Source organism: Paralichthys olivaceus, chromosome 16 (genome assembly GCF_024713975.1).
Source record: "Paralichthys olivaceus isolate ysfri-2021 chromosome 16, ASM2471397v2, whole genome shotgun sequence".
Taxonomy (NCBI): Eukaryota; Metazoa; Chordata; class Actinopteri; order Pleuronectiformes; family Paralichthyidae; genus Paralichthys; species Paralichthys olivaceus.
Window position 1 is genome coordinate 5,614,889 of NC_091108.1, and position 25,548 is coordinate 5,640,436.

At 42.1% G+C, this 25,548-nt stretch overlaps 1 protein-coding gene across 19 annotated transcripts in view; it reads left to right on the plus strand.

Annotated features, from left to right (window-relative positions):
- LOC109638972 (receptor-type tyrosine-protein phosphatase F) overlaps nucleotides 1-25,548 on the plus strand; it is a 157,438-nt gene that overhangs the window by 58,046 nt on the left and 73,844 nt on the right. For all 19 annotated transcript variants that reach the window (XM_069510788.1, XM_069510789.1, XM_069510779.1 and 16 more), the window contains 2 exons: nucleotides 8,114-8,259; nucleotides 9,263-9,404. In XM_069510788.1, the coding sequence (XP_069366889.1) occupies nucleotides 8,114-8,259; nucleotides 9,263-9,404 (288 nt within the window). The remainder of the gene's footprint in view (nucleotides 1-8,113; nucleotides 8,260-9,262; nucleotides 9,405-25,548) is intronic.

Genomic DNA, 25,548 nt, shown 5'->3' on the forward strand with positions numbered 1-25,548 from the left:
CACTGGACCGACGTGATGGAAGTGCCAAAGTGGTTTGGAAAGAAGCGGACAGACGGGGGGGACTGGGTGACTGCAAATTGGATTGTATTTTTAAGTGTCCATATGGTCACCCAGTTCAAAAACTGAAAGGAGAGGAATTGATTCTTTTTTAATTAAAAGTAACCATATCCACCTTGGAGAGCCACTCTGAGACTAATACAGTTAACACACAGCTGTGGTCCACACTCATCATACAGACAGTTGCACAGAGGGAGGCTGAGGAGGAGATAAAGCTGAACAATGGAAGATGTTCTCCATGGAAGCAGCACGAGAAGGCAATATATGTGAGGGAAACATCTGCAAGAGCAATGCAATGCAGGCCGGAGAGATTTGATGGGAAGTTGTTTTCATAAGCCAGTGCAGCAGTGTCAGAATAGAGGGAGGGAGGGGTCATAGGAGGTTAATGATGTGAGATTAATAGTTTAATTAGGGAGCTCAGTGGCACGGCCAGAGGCACTCACCCAAACCCTCGGCTGTGTCCCGTATTCGGCAGTGCCACAAGACAACAAGAAGCGCCAGTGTCCTTCCAGAAAAGGGCAGATGGGGGAAGACATTTTAATTTTCCATTCATAGTGACGGCTTTATTGACAAAAGATGACTAAATACCTCACTCACTGCCTGTTATAACTCATTGCTTATTATGTCCTCACTTAATCTTAGGGTATATGAATTGGAATAATCCAGTATTAACAGAGATTTGGAAGAAATGATGTGGATTTCATTTGTTTTGAAAGATATTATGTGGGAAATGTTAGAAGCATTAAAGGATGCCCATACGCATCCTGATCTGTGATCAGACTGTGCTTGGAGAAATTCAAGATAGCTGCTGTTAGACAGAGCATAATTGAGTATCCTTTTGGAACAAAGCACCCATGTATTGTTTACTTTTGCAGTTTCCTCTAAGGTACTTTTAAAGGCAGTTAACTCAACCCAAACAGCCTGAGGACATGGTGCAGTATAAAACGTTGTCTGGTCTCTAGTGGGATCTCCTGTACTTCATGGATAAATGGTCACCTTAACTTTTTTAAAACGCTAAATCGTAAGGGAAGCAACAAAGAGCCTATTGGCGCCTGTAAAGATAGAATTTCATTGTTGTTTTATGTCCCTACAGTAGCATAATTTAATTTCCTCCTCAATTTTAGCTAGCAGAGAGTTGAATTACTTACTAAGACCTCTGCGCTGTGTGGGTGAGAAGATGAGAACAATGGTAGGGCTTCTTTGTGGTCACTGAGGGAGGGGTAATCAAGGGGAGGTAAATTAATGAGGTTAGTGGGGTCACAAGGGGGAGCGTGGTGATGGATGATGAGCTAACCCCAAAATGGAAGCTCCGAAGAAGCAGGGAGGCAGCTCCGCAGCTTAGCCCCTAACCCGCCCCCTCCCGGGATCACTTAACACACTTAACATTTTCCCCACACTGGTTTATTAATGTCAGAGTCCGAGCCGAGTTGACCATTGGTCTTGGCACAGCACCATTAACAACCCCCCCCCCCCCCCCACCAGTTGCCTGAGTCTTCCTTCAAACTCCCACAGCAGCTTAACAGAGTGGTTTGAATTTCCATTATAAAGGTGCCACACTATATGCTTAATTCCATATTCAAGCTGCATTGAAAATGAACTTTTCCCTCATCGTATTTTGTTTTGCATGCAAGTGTCCCCAGATTGACACTCAGTTAGCCGCCCACACATGCCTTCAAATACAGCAGTCAGTCGTCCTTCAGTTTCGAAAATGGAAAAAACACTTAGTATCACGACAGTGCAAATGAGAACATTTCATCAAGTGAGCTAAATGAACATCGGAGGTGATGTAGCCCCAGGGTTATGCAGATGAGCGCTGCAGTTCTGGCGACACATTAGCAGGCTTTTCTTGTAGGTTCAGGCCTCATACAGTACTTCATAGAGAGTTTGTTTGTTGGTTTTTGCATTTTACATTTGAATCGTCCACATTGTGTTTCAGACTTTGCAGTGGTTGTTTTCAGTTAATTATATGGTGAGTCTCCAACCAGCAGGCAATTATGGTATTTGCGTCGAGAAAAGGAAGCCGTAAAATATAAACTATAGTTTGCTCTCATTTTATTACCATAATTTCAAAACAGCATGAAGTTGTATATTTTTCAATATGTATCCAACAGTAGTGCTTTTGTGAGAGGACAACAAAGAAAAACCCAGAGCAGTTTCTGCCCTTATCTAATGGCTGTTAAAACTTTCCCTTAAGGAATGAGGTGGGTTGAAAGCAGCCACAGGTAGTGAGTCATCTTTGAATAGATCTAGGTAGGGCGCCAGTTGAAATACCACAGGTAATATAAAACCTCTGACTCCCAATCGTGTGATACCAGGAACACCCACATCCTCGGCATCAAAAGAGAAAACAATGAAGCGTTTATTCTCGCACGTTTTTAAACAGTTGTTGTAAATGCCCACTCCAGGCTCAGGTCAGCAAAGCTCATTGTGGATTTTTTTATTTTATTTCATACATTGACTGACAGACGAGAGGAGAGGAAGAGTGCAGAGTTGAGAGATGCCGCCCTCTTTCATAATCGGCTTGAGAAGATGAAAGCCATTACATTAATGTTGCTCACACTGGGAAGAGAGGAGTGAAGGGTAATTGCACTTAGAGTTCCTGTTCTTCTCCACTGTCTTGAATAATTCACACAAGGCTTGAAGGCCTGATAGAAAGCTCGTCTTCATGGTCTACAGGGTATTGAAAGTTTCATGTTTTTCTCCCCCTTTTCTCCTGTACAGGTTGAGACATTTTGTCTTAAGTACAGTATCTCAGTGATGATTAATCACATTGCTCTTGCGATTTCATTGAAGTTCTGATCAAACTTCAAATATTTAGACTGAAGATATTTTCTCAATCACCTATTCATCGTGTGCGCCAGTTCACAGCGAGGCGAACGATGTGGTGCGGCTGACTCAGCAAGAACAAGTGGAGGAGTTGATGGACTATGGTGAATGGGGCAGCTGCATCGCTCTTTATGACTCTTTATAAGGTGATATCAATTTCACAGATTTTAGAGATTAAAATTTAAAAACTGGATAATAGAAATAAATCATCTTGACCTGAAATCCCTCAACTAAAGTGAAATGATTATGTGAAACCCTCCCTCACATTATTCAGTCCTTGGGTCGCACTATACACGTGTCTTTTGGAAAACAAATTATGACAATGCTCCATGGTGTAAAGCAGAAGTGCAGATAGCAAACATGATGTTTATTGGTTTAAACAAACAGCCTGAAGTGCAGTTGACTTTACCGGGGTATATTACTCGCAGTGCAGGCAGCTTTATATGGAATTAATTGCAAACAAGTTGCATACTAATGGCCTGAAAAGGCGTTAATGGAAGTGTTCCATTAAAACAACCAGTGCTGATGCCATCAGACAAATTCCCACTAAGTGTTGCCTCATGAAAATGATAACTTGCTAATCCATTATTAATAAGAATTAATGGTTTTCTCTCTGCCCCGTGTGTATCGATCCCTGATACTCGACACTCACACAGTAGCTCTCTCTGGGCACTGTGGCGGGCTTGGGAATACACTAATTGTAAGCCACACAAGAGCTATTTGTTTGGCTCTCCCTGCTGTCTCTGCATTTATTACGAGCCTCACACACAAACACACACACACACACACACACGTCAAGTACTCATCTCATTTGCGTGGGTCCTAAAGAATAAAAACAAAGACAGGAGTAGAATAGAAGTAGAGAGGAATAGAAAAAAGGGAAACCACCCGCAAAGCTGTTACTGTGTGTGCTTTTCGTTTGGTCTCTTCACTCCATTCTCGAGTGAATGACGTCAACAGTAGAGGAGCAAGGAGAGGCCTGATTCCTGTGTTTACTGGCCAACAACTGCTAGCTCCTTTAGCTGGTTTGGAACAGTCTTATGTTGCTGTGTGTTTCCGTGCATATAGAAATTTGGTGGACTGAAAACAAAAAGACATTTACACCTTCATTGCACAATGCTGGTTTATTTGCCCTTCACAGTCATTCGCTGTTTATTGTACAGGGACAGCTGGTGTAGTGTCTGTCTGTCTATTGAAGAAAAGCACACCTGTATCAACGCTGGAGTTTGGGAAACCCCCCTCACCTTTTCATCTCTCTAACGATCTGAAGCCCCACAGATAGAACTGAAGGCATTAGGTTAACTGAGAGAAGCTGTTTAATCCCACACATGGAGCAGTCAGCAGCTCTGTATTCTCCTTCAGTGCTGTCTATGCAGACTTGTCAATACCATGCCCTCCAGGTCAAATTTGGAATCCATGTCAGGGTACACGTATGCATATTTGTTACATGTAATATTACTTCTGCCTCGTGCACACACTAAATCATGAACACTAAACCGTTTCATTTTGTATTACGCTTTTAAACATTAAACATTTACAGGCATTAGAATTAATTTCCCTAACAACTCTATAATTAGTTACAAGAAACACCTTATTAGTCCCCCAAAAATTGGGTTTTCACTCTGTATTGTTTTTGCTTGGATTAAAACCTTTATTTCATTCATTATTTTTAACATGAAAGCCTTTTTGCTCTTGTTAAAAATGTGCTTGTGTTTTTTTCAGCCATGCTGCAGTTCGTGTACAACAACACTGTTTTGCATGTGAATCACTTTTTGATCTTTCTGGTGCATTAATTTGGTCATTAAAACCAGTGGTTTCAATGATTGAGTTGTAATTCAGACATGTTTATCTGCTTTGATAGTGATGAAGATAACCTGTTTAGGTCTTTACGTGGTAGTTGCCGTAATTAGAGCGATGCCTTGATCTGGTTAGTGTGAATAAATTACTGTGGTAAGCATCAGGCACTCATGAGTCGATAACCTTAGCCCTGGAATCCATGGCGTCTTACAACCATCGCTGGGTCTGACAGATGTGGCAGCACTTTTCTACTCTCTGCCAGTGAGAGGAGAGCGTTAAAGCTTTGTGTGTCAAGACAGGAGTTTTGAATGTGACGTATCAAAGCTTAGGAGTGTGGCTCAAAGCTTGCAGTCAGTGGTAGGGAGAGGGATTTGCATAGGTAGGCTTATGTGTTTTCCACCTCGTCCCCGCCATTGTTTTCATGTGACAACTGCCTGACAGCCAGGAAAATGGGACACAGGCGAGAAAAAAGGGTAGAGTGTGGATTTTGTCTCTCTAAGAAAAGAACTGACAAACCGAAGAGTTCAATATCCTCACCCACCAGTGGTGGAACAGTGATGGAGGAACTCAGCCGAGTCTCTGTGGAAAAAATAAATACCTCTGCCCTTCCATTCAAGTGTGTTCGGACATAATTAACCCTGTCCACAAGTCTGGGGTTTGGGGTCAGCGCAGACCTTTTTTGAGATCTTGTGATTTGATGCTTGGCAGTTCTTGTATTAACATTGGACAGCTCAGAATTTGCCACAGTTTCGCCTAAGAGTCACAGGTCAACTATCAAAATTCAAGGGAAGCTTGTTTAAGAGGATTAATACAGGAAAGGCTCAGCAAGGGCCAGTTTGCCCTTTTCCTCCACTTATCCCTAAAATCCTTATGATTCCAAACATCCGGTTCCTCAGTTAAATGTTTGTGGCAGAACATGAGTTTGCATCCTTAATTTGAAGCATGTGCCGAGAACTGTTTAATGCTGCTTGATCCCCCCCGCTTACGGGCAGATGTTAGCAGGAACTACTGCTGATAATCAGGTCTCAGGGATTCCAACTCACCATCCATGCATGTACTGATGCATGCTCAGGCACACACTCTTTAAAGCGTATCAGGCCTGAATCATTACTAATGCTGCTGGCTGTGTGTGCGCCTCAGCCACGATTTGTTGTAGAAAAGGATTTATTATTGTGCCTTTGCAGTCTAAATCTGGTCCCAGGGAGAACCAGGGGTAAAATATCATTCAAATGTCAGGTGGGATTAGGCACTAGGAAGAGTCACAGGTCACAGATGGGTGGATGAACGTGTTGGATAGTTGTGCATCGCCAGGCTCGTGTAACGGCCTACCCTTGCACCATACCGCAGTGCAATTCAACTTATCACTGTTGTGTAAAATGCTGTGGATTTGATTGTGTTTTTGTTTGTCACGGTTAGCTTATCGTGATTGGTTTTAAAAGACCATATTAGCTTTAATCTGTTCTGCAAATGTGACACTTATTTGACAGTGGTTTAGACACACAAAACAGATTACAAACAGAATAAATAATGCCAGATAGATGCTTACATTTTACCCTTTAAAGTTGAGAAGAGGTGGGGTTTCTGCTGTGCATCCCTGCTGTTACGTGTACTATCTTTAATCACATGTGACAACCAACCTGTCCAGATACTTGTGTGTACAATTAATGTGGCTTAAGAAGTAAGACAACTGCTGATGTTATTTTTTTGTAAGAATGTGTTTATGACAGACTGTTATTTTAGAGAGGGAACATGAGCAGATCAGGCTGTCGCTCACAATAATATGAGGAATATGGAGCCTCTCTTTAGTTTTAAAAATAACAGAATAAAGAATCAAAGGGGTTTCATAGATTCTCAAGAAACAAAGATATTAGCAATAATTTAGATTTTGAATGTGATTGGAACTCGGAAGAGCACATGTTCTCCTAGCTTCTTATTTCCCCCTCGTTATATTGTGATTTATTTCTCATTAAATCACTGCTTTATTCTTGTAATATCATGACTCTCTTCTCAATAACAGCTATATTCCTCTATTCTCAGTATAAAGCATACACATATTTGTAAATTAATCCTAAAGCCCATTTCGTACCTCAGTTACTCTGTCCGTAGATCCAGTTGCATTCGAATGTGTATAAGCATCTCACATGAAACGGTTATGTATGCGCACACTGCCTGCATCCCCCCTTTTATTGTGCACTGAAAGCTCCCCTTCAAAGATGTCCTAGAGCAAAGACAGCAAGCACCACCACTCTCTCTACAGCCAAGCAAGGGCAGAGGGTGATAATATAAGACCTGGAGAATGTGCTCACTAACAGTCCCATCTATACCACAACCTGGTACAATGTTATCCAAACTAGATATTGACCCGACACCCAGCCTCTACCCGATGTTATATTAGAAGACATAAAAAGGAAAAGAATGGTGGCAGCCATTGCTGGATTTTCCCCAGTGTGTACTCAGCAAGGGGAGGCTGGCGTCTCCTCTGTGTACACAGCATAATGATTCACCCGTTTGTGCGTGTCTCTACGGGGCGGTCTGTTCGTCATAACTGCGGGTTAGGTGTTCCCCACCTCCCTCTTTAATGACTCTGGAGATGAAACACAAGCTGACAGAGCTGGTAATAAGGACAGCGAGTTATGTTTTTGAAGCCGGCTTGTATTATGCACATCTGAGGTTGTAAATAAAGCATAAAGCATGGCAGCCATAGCTTGGCGCATAGGTGTGCTTATTGTAGTATCATGTAAACTAAGACGGGGCTGTCACTGAAACATGCACGCCATTGTCTTGTGAACAATGACGCTGGGTGTGGTACTGGGTAAAAACACCCTAAAGGCAAACATAGGAACCAGGTTTAGAAGTGTTCACCAAGGTAATCTATAGTGTGTTTATAAAAAAACATCATCTGGAATGAACTCAAAGACATTTCAGAATCAAAACACAATAGAAGCCTCAATTGGATCCTGTTGAAATGCTAAATAAACTGGTTAACTCCCAAAAATTTGAATTTACAAGCTGTTTTCTACATGTTTTTTTTTACATTTCGGGGACGAGTATTCTCTGATTATGTCTCTTTTCCTGTTATATTAAATAGATATAACAACTTCAATGTGTTTGTGACAGACTTTGCCCTTTTTCAAATGGTGCTGAAACAAAAGCAAGAAATTCACCATGATACAGTGGCAGGCTGGAACACAAAGAGACTGAGGTTGTGTGAAACAACAAAACCTGCATGGGTTACCTCATTTGTGTGGAGAAAGTGTTACCCATAGACAACCACGTTTTACATGCTGACGTGACTAACATCACCTTCACCTCTCCCCCTCCCTTCTGCTCTCCTTTGTCCTCACCTCTCTCCCTGTCATTGACTTCTTTCCCTCCCTCTTTTTTTTTTATCATTCTCTAATTCCCTCTGCCCCCGTTTCTCTGTCCTCCTCAGGCTTGCCAAGTTTCGTCAAATCCCCAGAGGACCAGACGGGTATCTCGGGCGGAGTTGCATCGTTTGTGTGCCAGGCCACTGGGGAGCCCAAGCCCAGAATCACCTGGATGAAGAAAGGCAAGAAAGTCAGCTCCCAGCGCTTTGAGGTGAGCACTCATGTGCGATTCCCAGATCTCTGAACACTCCCCGTGCACACCCGCATGCGCTCAAGTAAACACGGTCAGGCACAAACACAACCCACGTGACAAAACATTGTTCAGGCGTGGGCGTCAGACAGCCTCTGTAACCCTCTCTCATTAATGACTCGTCCGCACATTCATCTACACATGCACATGCGCTCGCAGCATTCACACAGAGTCTCCTCTCCCACAGCACAGACACTCAATTGCCCTGTTATTGAGCATCACACCGGCTCTTCTCTTCCCTAAGCAAGAATAGACAGGCTTCCCTTCTCTACCATCTCCTCCCATCTTGATTTATAAAGTCCGCTTCATCTCTTTCAATCTTTTCACACCCTCACCCTTCCCCTTCTGTTCCTCAGCTCCACCATCTCTGGCCTTGCATCCCCTTGATGTATTACCTAATGTATTTTCCCTCCCCCTTTTGAACCCATAGAAAGAGAAGGAAGAGCCTTAGGTGGGATCTCACACTGTTTCTGACCAGTGTTTCCTCTGTAATGTAATGTAGCCATGGCAGCTGGGAGGACTATTGGTTTAAGCTCCTGGTTGGTTTGCCTGGATATGATCTTCCTTGTGGTTCTGCTGTGCATCGATATGTTTTGATTTGATTTCATATTATCATTCACTCTACATACCACAACTGATTCAATTTAATTGAGACAGTTTTATTCAAGATGAATGTTTTGGGGGGAAAAATAATTTCATTTGCCATTTTTTTGTGGGAAAGACAGACTCTACCCCTGAAAAATCTAATTCTGCAGCAGGAAGTGAAAACAGGCCTTTAACAAACCGGTCAAGCTGAAACATTTGCAAACGTTAAAATCCTTTTTCTCATATCAGAAACAAAAACATCTGTAAAACCGTCACCTGAGAGTAGTAATGGATGTTGTTTACATGTTGCAATGAAGCGATTTACTCGAGCCCCTCAAAATAACATTTCTGCCCTTTTGTTTTCCTCTGGTTCTCCTAGGTGATTGAGTTTGATGATGGTTCGGGCTCCGTGCTGCGGATCCAGCCACTGCGCACACACCGAGATGAAGCCATTTACGAGTGCACAGCCACCAACAGTGCTGGCGAGATCAACACCAGTGCTAAGCTTACAGTGCTTGAAGGTAAGATAAGTCTCTTTTTTCCCTCCATCTTGCTTTCAGTCTCACTCTTTTCTTTAACTCCTTCTTCTCTTGCTGCTGCTGCCAAATTCCATTATATTTGCCTTAATAATACACACACATAAACATTTGCTAGCTCTGTGGATTCCTGGTATTGCTGGTGTCTTAGAAGAACACATATTTAAATAAAATTTAGAGAATGTGTTTTTAAACAATATTCTGTCAATTTCAGCAATTCAGTATGTATGACTCTGAATCTATGATTACCATATAAAGCATCCTACTTCCCTATGCAATGGCTTTAGCTGAATCCCCTGCCAAAGCCATATCAACACAATTATCTAATCAATTGTCTCATCTAAATCCTGTGTGTCACTGAGAACTTAAAGAATAATGCCCTACTTAGTGTTTTCCACATAGAGGACCCCCCCTCCGTGACTGCAGGCTGCTTTGACATCTGTAGACCTTCATCGTCATCCCACCCATAACAAGTTAATGTATGTGATTCATGTGGACAGGGGTTCTGCACCTCTCCCTGCTCAGCCGTCCATATCACTGAGCAGCGGACAGGAATTTCTCCTTTAATTGATTGTAATTTTGTCATGTGGGCGCCGGTCACCACAGGAGTTGATTTCATTAGAAACTTTCAGGGAAAAAAAAGCTCCAGAGCTAGCCGGGGGGGGGGGGGGGGGATTACTGCTGTCCATAGCCATTACACTGGTATTAAAGCAGATCCCCCCTCATTCAGACACAGCCTTTCTGTCCCCAGTTTGAATTCTGTCGTCATAACACCCACCCTTCCCTTCTTCTCTCCATCCACGCTGATTTGATGATATCACTGGCTGGGCTTGCGTAATCTTCCCGAAGGGACTTTTCTCTTGCTCAAAGAAAAGTTTTTTCCTCTCGCTACCCTTCCTTTGCACTATATCATGAGGAAAGCTGTCTGCATAAACAAACAGCACTAACATGACATGTCGTGCACATGAATGAGATGGGATTAATCACAGTGTTAGTGTTGTGGGGCAAAGTAGGAGAATAGTACAGATTCCCTCAGTACAAGTGCAACAGAGAGACAGACAGCCGTCTTACTCAACAGTGAGAAACTGTCCTCTGCAGCGTGAAGTCGTCTTCTCTCTGTGATCCTGTGTGTTGGAGCGGTTTATCTCGGAGTCAAGTAACATATGAACACATGCCGTACGATGGGGTTTCTGTGTATATACTGTATACTCACATTGAATGGTAACCAGACTTTTAACCATGGCTACACCATCTTTTTTTTGGCCTGAGCCTCATGTGCAAGTACAAGTATTTTTCATCCATCCATTATCGATACCGCTGATTCTTTTGAGGGTTGCAAGGGACTGATGGAGCCAAACCAGCGAACATTGGCGAGAGGCAGTGTACAACAGACACATAGATAAAAGCGTCAGTGCTAACCACCATGTGCCACCCTCCAGCTATGACACAGTCTTTAAACTCTCAACAAAAAGAAAACATTCCCCATTAGCTTTTTCATGTCATACACATATTTAAAGCTGCTTTAATTAGTACTCACTGTGATAATAATCTCCTCTTCACATAGTTGAGCCACTTTTTAGTCTCATTGTTTTCGTCTCTCAAAACCAAAATAATATAGGTTCATGAAGAAAAAAAAAATACTTTGGACAGCTGCGCTCAGCCTACAAGCTCAGGCAAGTCACTTCTACGCTACCTGCACAGGGTGACATGGCAGACAGCCAAAGCAAACGAGTGGCTGGTGAAGTTGTCGTCTGTGTTGAAGCTTTGTCAAGGCAAAGTTAGATCCACACCAGGAGGCTAAGAGGACGACGTCAACTTGTTATGTGCGTTGCAAGTAAACAACCTGTCAAAACTGATAATAATAATCTTAAAGGCCTGTTGCTGTGATTTTATTTTGGAATCGTTTATTAAAAGTATCTTCCCACAGATTTAACTGTATATGTTTTTATAATTGTTGTAATTGTATTCATCAGTTAGCAACAGTTCATGTGATACAGAACATTTGACAGTCATGCTGTCAGTGTTCATTAGCACAGCCTACTTTGAATTACAAATGTTAAGGAATATGTTAGAGTTAGAGGAAGACTTGTGTTTTTAATGCAGCTACAGAGGCTGGAAAAGAACCTCACATCATATTTAATCACAACAACTCCTTGAATCGGCTCACCCACAACCCCGAGGATGTGCTGGACAACTCAGAGTGTGTTCATACGTGCACACACAAACCCACAGACAAACACACTTTCATGCATGTTATATATTCACAAACACGCAGACACGCACTCCCTCACTGAGCATTGCCGTCATTTGGGCTCTATTTTTGGACTATTGTTTGTAACGCAGCGATACATCAAGTTCATATCAGCAGCGCTACACAAGAAAACGGTGGGGCAGCACCAAACAGCCTGAGACTAATGATCCCCCTCCTTAATGGGCTCGTGATAGCCTGCAGGTTTGAAAAGTCACGTCAGAATGTTTCTGCCTCCAATCTTGGACAGAGTGATAGAATCTGGAGAAAGCGTTGAAGAAACCGCAGGGAGCTCTTCAGGTGTGCTCGTGTTAAGGGAAAAAAAAAAAAAAGAAGCTGAGGATTGCTGAAAAATATGCTTCTTCTCTGTCAACCTACCCTGAATAAATAAAGGGCAAAAAGTGAAGCTATAAAAGAAAAGACACCCCCCCCCTGTGACTTAAAGTGCACGTTTCTTTTGCATCTGCAAGAAGTTGTCATTGAGCACGCCCATTAAGAAGAATGTCATTATACCACTAAGTCGATCTGGATTATAGGTTTTAGCTGAGCAAAGGAAGGTTGCACATTAATTATGATTATTTCATATAGTGGCTCTTTATTTTTTTATGCCAATCATGTGAAATATGGATTATGACAGTCACACTGATACTACTTTAAATGTATCCCAGTATCCTGATCATTTGCTTGTAATGTTTTAGTGTAATTCACTGCATCTAAGTTACTTTTGTGTCTGCTTCTTATGAAACACCATGCCAAGAAATCCCTCTATAGAATATCCGGAAAATTCCAGTTGCATACGTGTCAACCTGCTTGTTATACTGAACCTGTTCTTGACTGTAGGCCAACAGAAGATGTCCGCGGTGATGAATGGTGCCTCTCTTGTTTACTTAACCTGAGCAGATGATTGGAGGCTGGGCTCTGTGTAGTTTAGCCCGTCGCTCACCTGCGTGAAGCTGCTAAGGCATGTTTTCATAGCTGAGTCGAAGCTCGAGCACCTTTTTAGTCATGAGTCTCGAGTCACTATGTAATTCTGTCACGCTGTAACAGCCCCGCTCTTTGTTAGTCGTGGTTCTCACGCCCCTGCCCGAGAGGTCACTCCGCTGAGACTTACATACAGGCCCAAAGTCAGCTCAGCAATTCCTCATTATTGTGTGCGTGTGTATGGTTGAACTAAAAGCATAGTTGTGAGTTGTGTTCTTCTAAAATTGTCACACTAAGTCAACATCTGAGGGTTCTGAGTCTATAATCATTGTTCCCATCAGTCTTTCATGTCTGTTTCTCTTCCCCTCTCTTTTACTTCTGTTTCTACCTCCTGTGTTCTATCACTTTTTATTTATTATTCTTTCAGTGTGTATCTACCCCTGTATCTATTCTCTGCGTGTCTCCTATCTTTGGTAAACACAGAGGACAGTGTGGTGGCGGTTGTGCTATGACGTCGTAGAGTATTATAGAGAGATGACCAGAGGGAACAATGACTCATTACTTGGGTAACGATGCTGATGTTCTGACCTTGAGCACCCCTCTTGAATTGAACTGCCTCAGTAAATGTCCAGGTAAATGGTGCTTGTCTCTGTGATGTATGAAATAAGCTACTGCTGGCCAGAAAAGACATCTCTGCTCACAACATCAGTCTTAAAAGCAGTGTGCTGCCATCTCTCCATGTCGAGAGGCAATAGTTCATATTTTCACTGCTGTTAACTATTGAGGAGCATGTAAAATGTGAAATGCAATGACTCAGATCGAGAAATGACTGAGGTGGTGTCAGAACCATCACACAACACTAATGGTGATGAGAAAACTGATGAAGGCTCCCTGGTGCAATGAATGGAGTGATTGTTTGCACATATGGAAGCTGACAGTTTTCTTTTTAACAAAACCACATTCAAATTCTAATGAAATAGCTCATGGCGAAATCCTTAAAAGTACATGGTTTTAATTGGCCTCTATCGGCAACCAGGGAATTACAGCACTGACAAGTCCTGGGAAACTTCTCCACAGAACGTCACACGTATCTTAAAAATAATATGTCACATTATCCAAGTAAAATGAAACAATCATTCTCAGTGAGGGGATTCAGCACAAACGTTTAATTGGAGGTCACATATCACAGAGAAATCAACACTGCTCAGACACAAATGTTGGATTTTTATTTCCCCTTTATGGGATGAGAACCAAATGGCTCACATTACTGTTTGGTCTGCATCACTTCTGTACTTTCACAGAATAACACAAGTGGTTGAAAGGCATAAATCTTTACTCCAGCCAAAGCGATTGTAGTCCTTTTATTAATCCAATATCCCATCAAACCCCTGGAAAGTGAACATCCTAACCCTCATCTGCTGAACTGCTCTTGTGAAGTTTCTCTGGCAAAACTCCCCCAAAAGAAAATAAAAAGCTCAAACAAGAATAAAATTGTCAAACTGATGGCTGCGAAACTCGCTGTGACTCGAGGAAATTCCTCAAATATGAGCAGAAACTGGATATACTCCGTGACTTCTCTGCTGCGTTGGAGAACATGCGCTTGTCCTCTGGGAGACAGCGGACCTGTCTCTGGAAAGGAGGAATGTTATCTAATGGTACCAGATCAAAAGACCCTCTCATTACTGGAATCCTCCGCCGTCTGAATATGAATTAGAAAGCTTCTCCTTCAGACCAGCTGCACACCTTTTGCTGAATTTCCCTGGCAACTCCTTCCTGAACTTGTTATGTCGAGGGGAATTTGTTTTATGCTTTTAAAGGTCAAACAAGAAATATGCAAGAATTCAAAGATCCTCCTTTTGAAAAAATAACCCTTTGCTCGTTGAAATCAAACATCAAATATTTGTTCCTTGTTTATAGAGAGTTGTCATATGAGTCCATCACATCCCTCTTTAATGTTAAGATGAAAATGGTGGCCATAACTATACACCAGTGTTAAAAGAGTGTTTGTTTCCAAGAAAAAACTTAATTGAATTTAGTTTAGCTGTGATGTGTTGACTGTGTTTACTGTAGTGGACCTGTGTTTGGTGGCAGTAAACAAATTACAGCCTCACCGGTTAGAAAAGGCCTTCATTTGCCTGGCATGCATTATAGTCCCTGGTGCACAGGCAGAAAATGACTGCGACACAATGCCAGTAATAAATATCTCAGGAGCCAGGCAAGAGCGGACAACAAACCCGACTGGATAAACAGCATCGAAATCTCATAGCTCCTCTTCCCAGGCAAGATAAATACACACACAAGCTACTGTATATCGGAATGATTTAATACTATGCCATGCTCCTCCGACAACTTAATCCTCTCCTTTCCTTTGCACTATTCAAATCATCCACAATGACCAAAAATAAAGTCTGTTGTGTAACGGCTATTCCCCCACATTACTTTTTTTCCGCTCTGTGAGTCTCTCTTTGAATGCTCGTGGGTTTCTGTAATGTGTATGCTGCCATTTTAATAGCTGTTCCCTCATGCTGTTAAAATAAGGTGAGTGTTCAGTTCATGTTTAACATTAAATACCGTGGGTTGTTGATGACAGTGGTGCAGGGCGTGAAGGTTTGTTAGAACAGGTTTGGCTTCCATTTTAGGCAGGGCTGTTATTTCTCAAAACAGGCAGGGAAGGGAAACAGAGGAACAAACTTGCACGCACACAGAAGCACTCAGGGACATGTTTCTCTATACACACACTCCCACACCAATCTGCAGGTGGACTGCCGCTACCTCCCAAACACTGTATTTCCAAGCTCCATTGTGACGGTCGGTGTCACAGATTTAATTTCTCCCACCATCTGCTGGCTGGAGGCCCAGCGTCGTAGATCATATCCAGGCTGACAGATACAAACTGCATCTGTCTTTGCGTGCTTCTCCCAAGGACTCACACAATATGGCGAGGTGAAATCACTGTGCTGGCCACCCAATCTGCATCCTTACATCCCTACTTCCAAGGGCAAGCATTAGATGGAGGACAAATACTGTTTTAGGTTTGCTCAGGGCTGTAGCACCTTTATACGACTTCCTTTTTTAGACAGAACGCACAGGAAATTCAGAATAAGCACAAACCAAATGTGGTTATCCTGGAAGGTTAGCCTATTCACAGAAATTAACCAGAAAATACAATGATAAACAGTTTGATATGTCTGTCAGTTCATTGCATCGTCACACAGATAACCGGTTTCTCAAGATATTAAGGGTGTGCCAGTCACAAATTATACGAGCTTCTGTCAAAAGTCCACTCTCTGCATCCTTGCACAAAGATTTTTCCAATTGGCTTTAGTGTGACATGGTTTTTGTGACGTTAATCAGCAACAGTCACCCTGACGAAATGTCCTTGAGCAAGACTGAAGCTCTAAGACACTCCCTTCTGCATGTGATCAATAAATTATCATTAAAAAAAAGTCAATTGTTTAATAGGCCCCTCAAGGTTATTATCTTCAGTTTGAAGGTAGGATGGATGCGATATAATTGATGATAAACATTCAAATGATCAATCGCCAGCCACACTGATCCTGGTTGCTCAATTCTATCCTCCGCTATTTGACACTTTTTTTTTGCGAGTTATAGGTAAGACATCTGGATGGAGTCGTTCTTCCTTTGAGGCAACATTTTATCATCTGTACTTGTCCATCAATTGCTGTGTGCTTTTGGCAAGGTGTATCTGTAAAGACTGCGATGTCGGGTATGTCTGCGTTGTCAGTGCTGATCATGTCTGTAGCCTCAGGGGAGAGAGGGAGTGGGAGAGAGAGGTCAATGAATAAAAAACAGCAAAAGAAAAGCAGTTCCTAGAACAGAAGAACCAAGACAAATATTGTGGGAATTAGTGCAAAGTTTGCACAAACTTTGTTTTTTTGAGCACAAACAATGAATTTGAGCTGTTCTTACAAAGTCATTTGATCAGCGCAGCTTGTTGGGGTTTCCCACCACTTTCTAAATGGTTGAAAATTGTTGATTGCATGTAATTGGTTCCAAAACCTCAAAACACAGACTGTCCTAATAAGTAAACTGTGATTTTACATTTCTCTAAGTTATCCCATAACCTCAACCACTTACTAAACTTCCTGATATGTTAAGGTTAACCTCACGCCGGGACAAATGTATCCATATTTAAGTGGGCCAGTGATTTTCAAAGAGCGCAGTAACACTTGTTTCTCAAGAACACATTTGCTATCTACAGAAAGCTGTAAGAAAAGAAAAATGCAAAAATAAGCGCAGATGAAATTCTCCACCTTTCTGTAACCAGATCCATTCGTGATGCTGATATCAGCTCCTGGTGATACAGATTTAAATATGTGAGTTTGAACCGTAAAAGTGGCTAAGTGCTTGTTAGCTAACTCCTTTTTTCTGACAATTTATCAATTTAACTCTGTATTAGATCTAAATTATAACAATTCACAAGCTGAAGAAATTATTCAAACGTACTCGTTGTCAGAGGGAGAAATCTTGAGCTGTGCATAAAACATCTCACCCCCTCATCGCGCTTCAGCGCTCATAGTTTATCTGGACAAATTTTTGTGCTCTATCGCAAAAGTCCACTTGCCTGCTCTATGTTAGGAAGAAGTATAACAGCCCTGAAATAAAAACTATCTTTGTTTGAAGATAACTGTGCAGAAAAAACGAGATTATGTTCATAATATGTCACATGCACATATCCAGTATAGCACCGCGCTCATCGGACATAAACATTAGCTAATAAAACACATTATTAGCTGTCTAGTGGTAGAACTTCTTACAATGCTATTGTACTGGATTTCACAGCATTGCACAGGTGTTTATGTTAATATATCTACTCTACATAACTTTCACTGCCAAACATTGCTTTCTCTGGCTGCTCTCATACTTCTGTTCGGAGCAGTGATGTGTTCAAACTTGAAGTTATGGCCACTGTCGATTGTCAGGACATATTGAACTGCTCGTCTGGATGTTGTCTCAGCTTCTGAGGAGATATTGGAGATGTGACAAGACATGCATTTCTGTTAATATCTGTAATATCTGCACATTGTCAGGAACAGAATAGAATGTCCATGAATTGACATCTGCTATTAAGCGTCTGCCACAGGCAACTGCAACTGGCTTTTATTATTCAATTACAGATTGTGCTCAAGATTTGTTTGTGAGAGCATGTCCGATGTGATTATCAATAGTTTTTCATCATGCGTGCATTCGATTCACACTGACACACTGCTTCCTCAATTACAACATCACGTTTTTTTGTTTTGTTTTGTTACATTTGTACACCGTTGCTCTGATGATTCGAACAGAGAACATTTTTCATGTTCCTTTCTAAACGGTCACTCACACACACTTAATACTTAATCACACTAATAATTTAAGGGTCAAAAGTCATATGCTTACTTAATATGAACGCTCTTAACCCTGCACACAGCTACAGTGCAATATTGCATCAGATTCATCTGTTCATTTCCACATACTGTTTTTCTTACTTTAAAATGGTTTGTGCTCAGTACAACCTGTCTCCCAAACTTGGAACAGTTGATAACAAATAATTTTTTATTTAAATATTCAATTTCCTCTCCATGTCACAGGGAAACCATAACAATGTAAATTGTAAATCAGTAATGAATGAACATTTGACAAAAGCAGACTATTTGAAAATGGGCCGAATAAGAAACCATATTAAATCATTGCTGTAGAGCCAATTCTTCTGACTTTCATCTGCACGTCGATTATGGGCATCGGGACCTAAGAGAAAAATTACTTTTGGCTTCATAACTATCGAACAATTGCTTTATATTATTAGTCTTGATTCATAATTGCACCCTGTATTGTACGGTGCATATAGATGATTTCATGCAAATGCTTAAATGTCGGATACATCTGCCTGCGGCTGTCTCCTTTCGTCTGTGTCATACGGAACCAAAGATTGACACTCACACCAGGGAAATAGAAATCCCTGCACAATAGAGCACAATTAGCAATATTATATAAAGCTCTGCAAATTGATTTACTTCTATTGTCAATTGTAGGTGTTTCTAATCTTTTGCCTCTTTTAAAACACACACAACCTCAAAAATGATCAGATTAACACTTTATCATAAATTTTCATTAAAAATTGTGACATTATTTGTTATATTTTACTTTTATTACATTTTTTGTCTTCACATTTAATTGTAGGATAAACCCCGGTTGATGCATACTCTTGTTTTCAGTGGGGTACTCCTTGGATTATTTTGTTTGTCTGCAACATTACACAAAAACAAACTCGAGGGAAGGCTGCGGTATGGGGAAGAACCCATTAGTTTATGGTGCGCATACAGATCTGGGGGCAGATCTCAGATTTTCTTTACATTATGAGGGCATTTCCCCCCACCAGAAATCTGGAGGAAGAAATCAAGGCACATTTAGAGAACCGATATCTATGAGTGTGTTCCATTTGGTGCAGCTTGATAGAATTTACTGTTGGGCCTTGGCGGAGGTATGCGTTCTACTGAGTGCTTTTCTCATATGGCATCTTTTTCACATTGTGTTTTTTTATTTCCGTACAAGACCAATAAAATATTGACACAAAAAACACCAGACAGCTTCCTCTTCTTTGAGTGATTAATAACAACACCCTGGGCCTGTGCTCCTGCAGGTAAAGAGCAAGGTCCTCCTTATAGCCCTGCAGGCCAACAAGTCAACGACTATCCAGGCCCTGACTGGATATAGATGGATGGGCCTGCTGCATGTTAGGATTCTATACCTACACTCAATGAGCTGGCTAATGGGAGTACTTTCACCCCGACCCCTTTTCCTCACACATTTGCACACCAAGCCCTCTTGGCTTACCCACTGGGCCATAGAAAGCAGGGGAGAACTGCTTTACTCACTATCCACCGAAAGCTTGACATTTTTCTCATGTTTAAGAGGCATGGGCCCATTTTGACTAAGCTGCTAAGCTGTGTTTCTCAAGGCTGTGGTTGATCGCTCTGCTTACAGCTGTCAAAGGCACTGTTGATTTTCACATTCGTTACATCTGCATCAATATTTTTTAACCTGTTCTGCAAAGGGAAGGTTGACTAAACGAGCACGCTCCGACTCAGGTATGTTGAGCTGCTCAACACTCACAGTGTCAGGGCATGTTCAGTAGTAGTACACATTTCTGTATCTTTATCTTTCTAAGGCAAGAACAAGCCCTTTGTGTTTTTGTCGTCTCCCATTATCAACTATGACTGTTGGAGAAAGCAAGTCTCTGATGCAATTGCGCTGAGATTAGAACCGAGATGGTGATTGAATCAACTTCAGAGAATAGTCATAAAAATATGTTGGGCCTCCCAAAAGGTAGTAGAATCAGATTACTATTTTAACGAGATCTTGCTTTAGCGAAATATTTGTACCGACTTTCATACAATTTTGGTCAAAGGTCTTTTTTCTCTCGCCTTTTCTCCTGATGATCAGTGTTGCATCCTGCCAGTATGTTTTTGAGGTGACCACTTAACAGGCCAGAATGTGATAATTGCGAACACCCAGCACTTCAGCCAACCTCTACATAATCAAAGTTGAGGCTGTCGACAATGACTCACAGACTCTGTGTATTATTCATTATCTGTGACTGAGGGAATAAGTAAAGGCTGTCACAGGAGCCCAGTCAGTGAGGATTTAATTAACAGAACCTGCCACATTTCACTACATCCACTGCCTTTCTCAGAACTCATAAAAGCCCCCCCCCCCTATCTGTCGTAATTACATTAAACATGTCCCAATAAAGCTCTGCTGATGATTAATTTGAGTTGTGGAGAGGATCAATTAATTCATTTATTTGCAAACGCAGCCGCACCACTTCCTTTTGTAGACCCATTTCATTAATCGTTACGCTTCCTGATTTTTGGTCCTGTCCTTCTTTCTTCCCAGACACCGGGAGGAATAACCTGTCTTATTAGCCACATCGCATTACCACAGAAATGTACCATGAGCCCCGAGGTTCTACCATCTTAGAGGCAGTTACATTAAAATGAGTTGTAAACCACAAACCGTGTACCCTGTAATACCATAATCTCAAGGGTCTTCAATCAAACTCCTGTTAGTAGGACCACCAGGCAAGAAGTAGAGCTGTAATCTCAAAATGAAAGCCTACAGCTGTGCTACTCTTATAGCGTACTTAATGGAGGATGTGATTCTGTGCAGCAGCGCTTGTCCCACAAGGTGACTCGGTCAGCAGAACCATGTGAATTCAGAAGACCACCCTTGGGTAGCAGTAATGGGTCGGAGGCCATGGTTATGTACTAACTGGTGCGCCGCGGAATAAATAATAGGCACAGGGTATCTGACAGGGCCGTAGATCATCCTGACGACAGTGGAAGTATGATATCAGATGGGGGAGAAAGAGGGAGAAGTGGAGATAAATAGGAAAGAGGAGATGGTAAAAAGAGAGGGGGGGGAAGAAAAGGAAGGAATTGGGGGGGATTAGATGTCTGTTATTGATTATCTGCCTGTAGGCAAGAAAGTAAGGCCAAATGTTCTGCTCAGCCAGACAAAAAGTGTATTATTTCAAAGGTCACGGCATGCATTACAGTCTTTTACTCTAAGTACGCTTGGATAAACAGCAGAATAACAGCACACAGATTCATCCACTAGCATGTAGGACTAAGTGTATGAACAGCCACTTTAGCCGTGTTTTTGTTATGACTGTGTTTTTGCGATGGTCCGTTACGTGCGAGTGTGTCTGTGCATTCCGCTAATACGTTACGAGGACTGTTTGCTTGATGCACCAGTATCTCCATGGCAACAGCCATAACACCTGCATGGTCTAAGAGATAGCGTGCCAGAGACAACAGGCTCGACAGGGAGTGCAGGCTATTTAGATGCACGTTTCAAAGCACATTGAACATTTGCATTCATTTTCTTGCTGCCTAATCCCGACTGTAGTAAATCCACTCATCTGCCTGATAAAAAGCTGCTGTTGTGTAATTGTGAACGTCACTGTGCACACCGACTCAGTGACTCTGTGACTTTTATATCTTGTTGTCTTTGCTTTTCTTTCTCTTCTTTCTTTTCCATGGAGATTTTCCCCATTTTCATGTCATTACAACAGTATTACATCAATGGCCTCCTTGCCGGGTCTTTGATGTTGCAGTGGGAGTTCTGCCAAGTGATATTGCTCTGAAGAGCAGGAGGGTCCTGCTCACATGCCCTTCATGGCAGAACATGTGAGGAAGTTCCTCGCCCTCCGATGCTTTGCAAGTCAAAAAACGTAGAGGTGGTTACATGAATACCACTCGGGGTCTCCCTGCCTCCCTGCAGGGCCCATTAGTCGCTGCCTGAATGTCATGGGATTTCAGAAAGAAACACCTGCAAGTAGCACCATATATCAAACACTCACATACCACACCACAGGAAACGTTAACAAGGAACAACTGTGAAAACGTAATGTTACTGAAAAGGGAAACGCTGTTATTTCCAGATCCGTTCATGGATAACCATTGCCACTGTTCAGCCGAGTGCAACACCACCACTACCTGTGTTCCTCATAAATCTTTTGTGGTTAAACAGTTTCCAAGTGAACGTGCTGAATGTTTTACACATCACGTCAATAATCAAACTATTCTTGGAGCTCTTAGGTCGAACTCATGTTGGCTCCGGCTGTCTGTTTGCACCTCCAGCCGCCGCTGACACATCTCACATTCTTCTTTGTCTCAGGCAGATGCAAATGTCTGGGTTGACGATGTTCTTCACGAGAAACAGCCGCAGGCCGCTCGCTTCGTCTCTGCAGACGGCATGTCTGCTTTTCAGTGTCAGATTGACTCAGGACCAGTTGAGACAGAACATTTATTGCTCTGTATTTAGTTTCCCTCGCAGGTCGGACGAGCAGAGAGGTGGATGATTAAAAGTTTATGAAAATAGAAAACACTCAAGCTGTATCTCTGTAGTTCTTACGCCCAACAAATTTAACAAAACAGATTCCGCTTTCAAACATTTAGCGATCACTTTAGAGCTAAATGCTTCACAGCCTCACACACGCAGGCAAATTGAAATGCCAAAATGGCCTACATATTCTCAAGAGCTGCGTAAACCCTTTTTCTTCAATAATAATAATGCACTGATGTATGTTTAAAAGAGTGGATTTTAAAGCAGTAATATTTCATGAGGCGACTGCCTGTGTTGCTGCCACTGTGGTCCTTTGGTTTGCACTATGAAAGGCGGTATCACCTGTAATTGTTGTCATCCATCACTTGGCAACAGGCACACTTGGAGATCATAAGGCCTTTTATTCCTTGCTTGAAATTAAATCAAGTCAAATGTATAATCTAAATAACTTAAGAGAGACTTCCTGTATCGCCTTAATTTTTGATGCCGCACATTGATGCTGAATTCGATTAACTATTGATACAGAGCAAAGCAAGATCCTGTGGGCAGCTTACGAGCATGCAGCAGTGATGTCTTCTCATGAATATTACCAGACACGCTGTATGCTCCCCCCTGTATGTTTCATAAATGTATGTATGTTCACTCTGAAGGGCGTGTCTCCCCGGTGAAACCCTCACTTAAAACCTTCATGGCAGAACATATCATTCAGCACTTCGCGTACTTGAGAGTATAAGGTGGAAGAGGATACCTCGGAACACTGGAATGGAAATGAGGCAGGCATTTTTTATGCTGAAGTGTTGTATCTTGTGGCAGTATGTCAGGGGCTCCCCTGTTATGAAGGGGATGGGGAGTCTGGAGTGTTTTCCCCCGATTGAGATGAGTATGTTTGGGCTGAGGGAAAAACGCTGGCTGATGTTAGTGTGGGATTGAGCTCCAGCAGCCTCCCAGTGGGAAGGGAGGACAGGGATGGGTCTCTTTCAGCAGGGCTCTGATTAGACCCATCGCCCTAGCTGCCACGCTCCGCTCACACTGGTAATTGGAGCTGGCAGGAGGTTGGCATGCACCCCTCCTCCTCTCCTCCCTTTCCCTCTCCTTTTTACTTTTTTCCTCCCTCTTCTCTCATTTAAATCTTACCTCACCTGCCTCTGGCTCTTACAGCAGAGGCACACCTCCTTGACACAATAGTTTATGATTACGGTATCATGTTTTCTTAATTTTACCAATTACCATATTACCAGTGCCTCTTCTCTTCACAAATGATGCTACCAGTGTTTCCCCATGTCTTCTGTGTATAGTTAAGGCCCCCACTGCTATCCTAATTGAGTAGTACCATCAGAAAACCACATAAAGACTTCCCATTTCAGCCCCTATCTTTTCTACTTTGGCGCTCCAGCCTCTGAAAACAAGTTCATCTGCTAAGCTGCTCATATTACAGTATGGCGTGCGTGACGAACTGCTTCTGGGGGAACAATGGTTCTATTTACCTTTCAAATATGGAGGAACCAGTTCGTGCATACCTGTCTTTACCTCTGAGGTGTTTCTGGCACTGCCTCTGGCCTCACTCATTTGCAAACCCAGGGCGTTTCCACTATTTCTTGTGTGTGCCAACAACCGTCGACACTGTATTAAATCAGCAGTGGTAAAATGGTTTGCATGCAGCCTGCGCGATGTCAGATTGTTCAGTCTGCATATGTAGAAAATGAACCAGCAGTGTTATATTAAGACTGAGAAGCAGAACACAATAATCTCTTTACATGTCACACATGATACATGAACTGCTGTTGTTGTTTTTTTCCCCTCCTCTAACACTCTTCATCTTAGTAATAAAGCGCTTACGTGACATTATCAACGGATTTTCGCCTTATTCGTATTTTCTTGCCCTGCCTAGACAGAGGTGTGGAGCTTTTTTGATGAATTACACCCCAGCACAAGAGGCCCTTGTTTTATTAAAAATGCCCCCTATCTTGACAAACATCAACCTGCATTGCCCGCACTATTTCATTGGATTCGTTCCAAATTTCTCCCTGCCTTTTCTCTTCCCTTCAAATTAAAGAGGACTGAACAAAGGCATAGCTTTGTCTTCCTTGGATGACAATTTGGCAGGCGAGGCCAGCCACAGGAGTTAGAGTAGAAGGGATAGACAGACAGTCATCAAACCTCCCACAATGGCTCGGCAAGATCTTTGATAAATGCACGGAAAGAACTTTCAATTTATTTCTTTTCTGCTAAAAGCCAAGGACAATTTTAGAAAGCTATGTTCGTAAGAAATGTATAGTTTCACCTTTCTATACCGATCAGCGTGTTAGCACTCTAACCAAATTATAATGATTAATGTTTACATTTTTCCAAAGTTTTTCAAAAGTTTTTTATATACGTGTTCTTAAACCATTTCTTTAACAGTCTTTCTTTATGACGTTTTTTTAATGCATGTAATTTCACTGCGAGTGAAATATCAGTGCGAGGGCAGCGTGTCACAGAGTTAATCATCGTTGGTCTGTGGCCTGGCCACTGAGAGCACAGGGTTATGTTATGACAGGCAGTTAGAAAGTCAGCTAAGAAGTTAATATTGAAAACAAGAGTGACCGAGAGTGACTAACTTTGGATCTTTCCAAACTCTACAGACCGTGGGAATAACAATGAGGAAATGCACCTCTCTGCCTTTATATAACTGTACTTACAGCGCTGCCACACTCTAATCCAATAATGTCCCAGAGTGGACATATACCATGCAACGTCATGGTGCAGGTTCCCCTTATCAGACACAGTGTGAAAGAAATGTCCAGCTGTTGTAGTAACAGTTCACCTGCAGTGCAAACATTAAGCAGAGGTATAGGGGATAGATTTATATAGAAGCTGTGCAGCAGCTGTTTGCCTTTTAAATTATTCCCCGTTTCCTGATATGACTGAGTCGCTGACTCGTGTAATAACTCCTTTGGGGTCTCTCACCCTGTTTTCCCAATGGTTTGCATTTTTCACAGCTCAGGAACATTTGCCAATAATCTTAATCATAAATATTCTATAGGCACCAACACGTGGCTTTGGTGGGAAGTATCCTGATATTCCAGTTGTTTTTTTCCCAGTGTAATGCATGGTTGCACAAAGCACCATTGC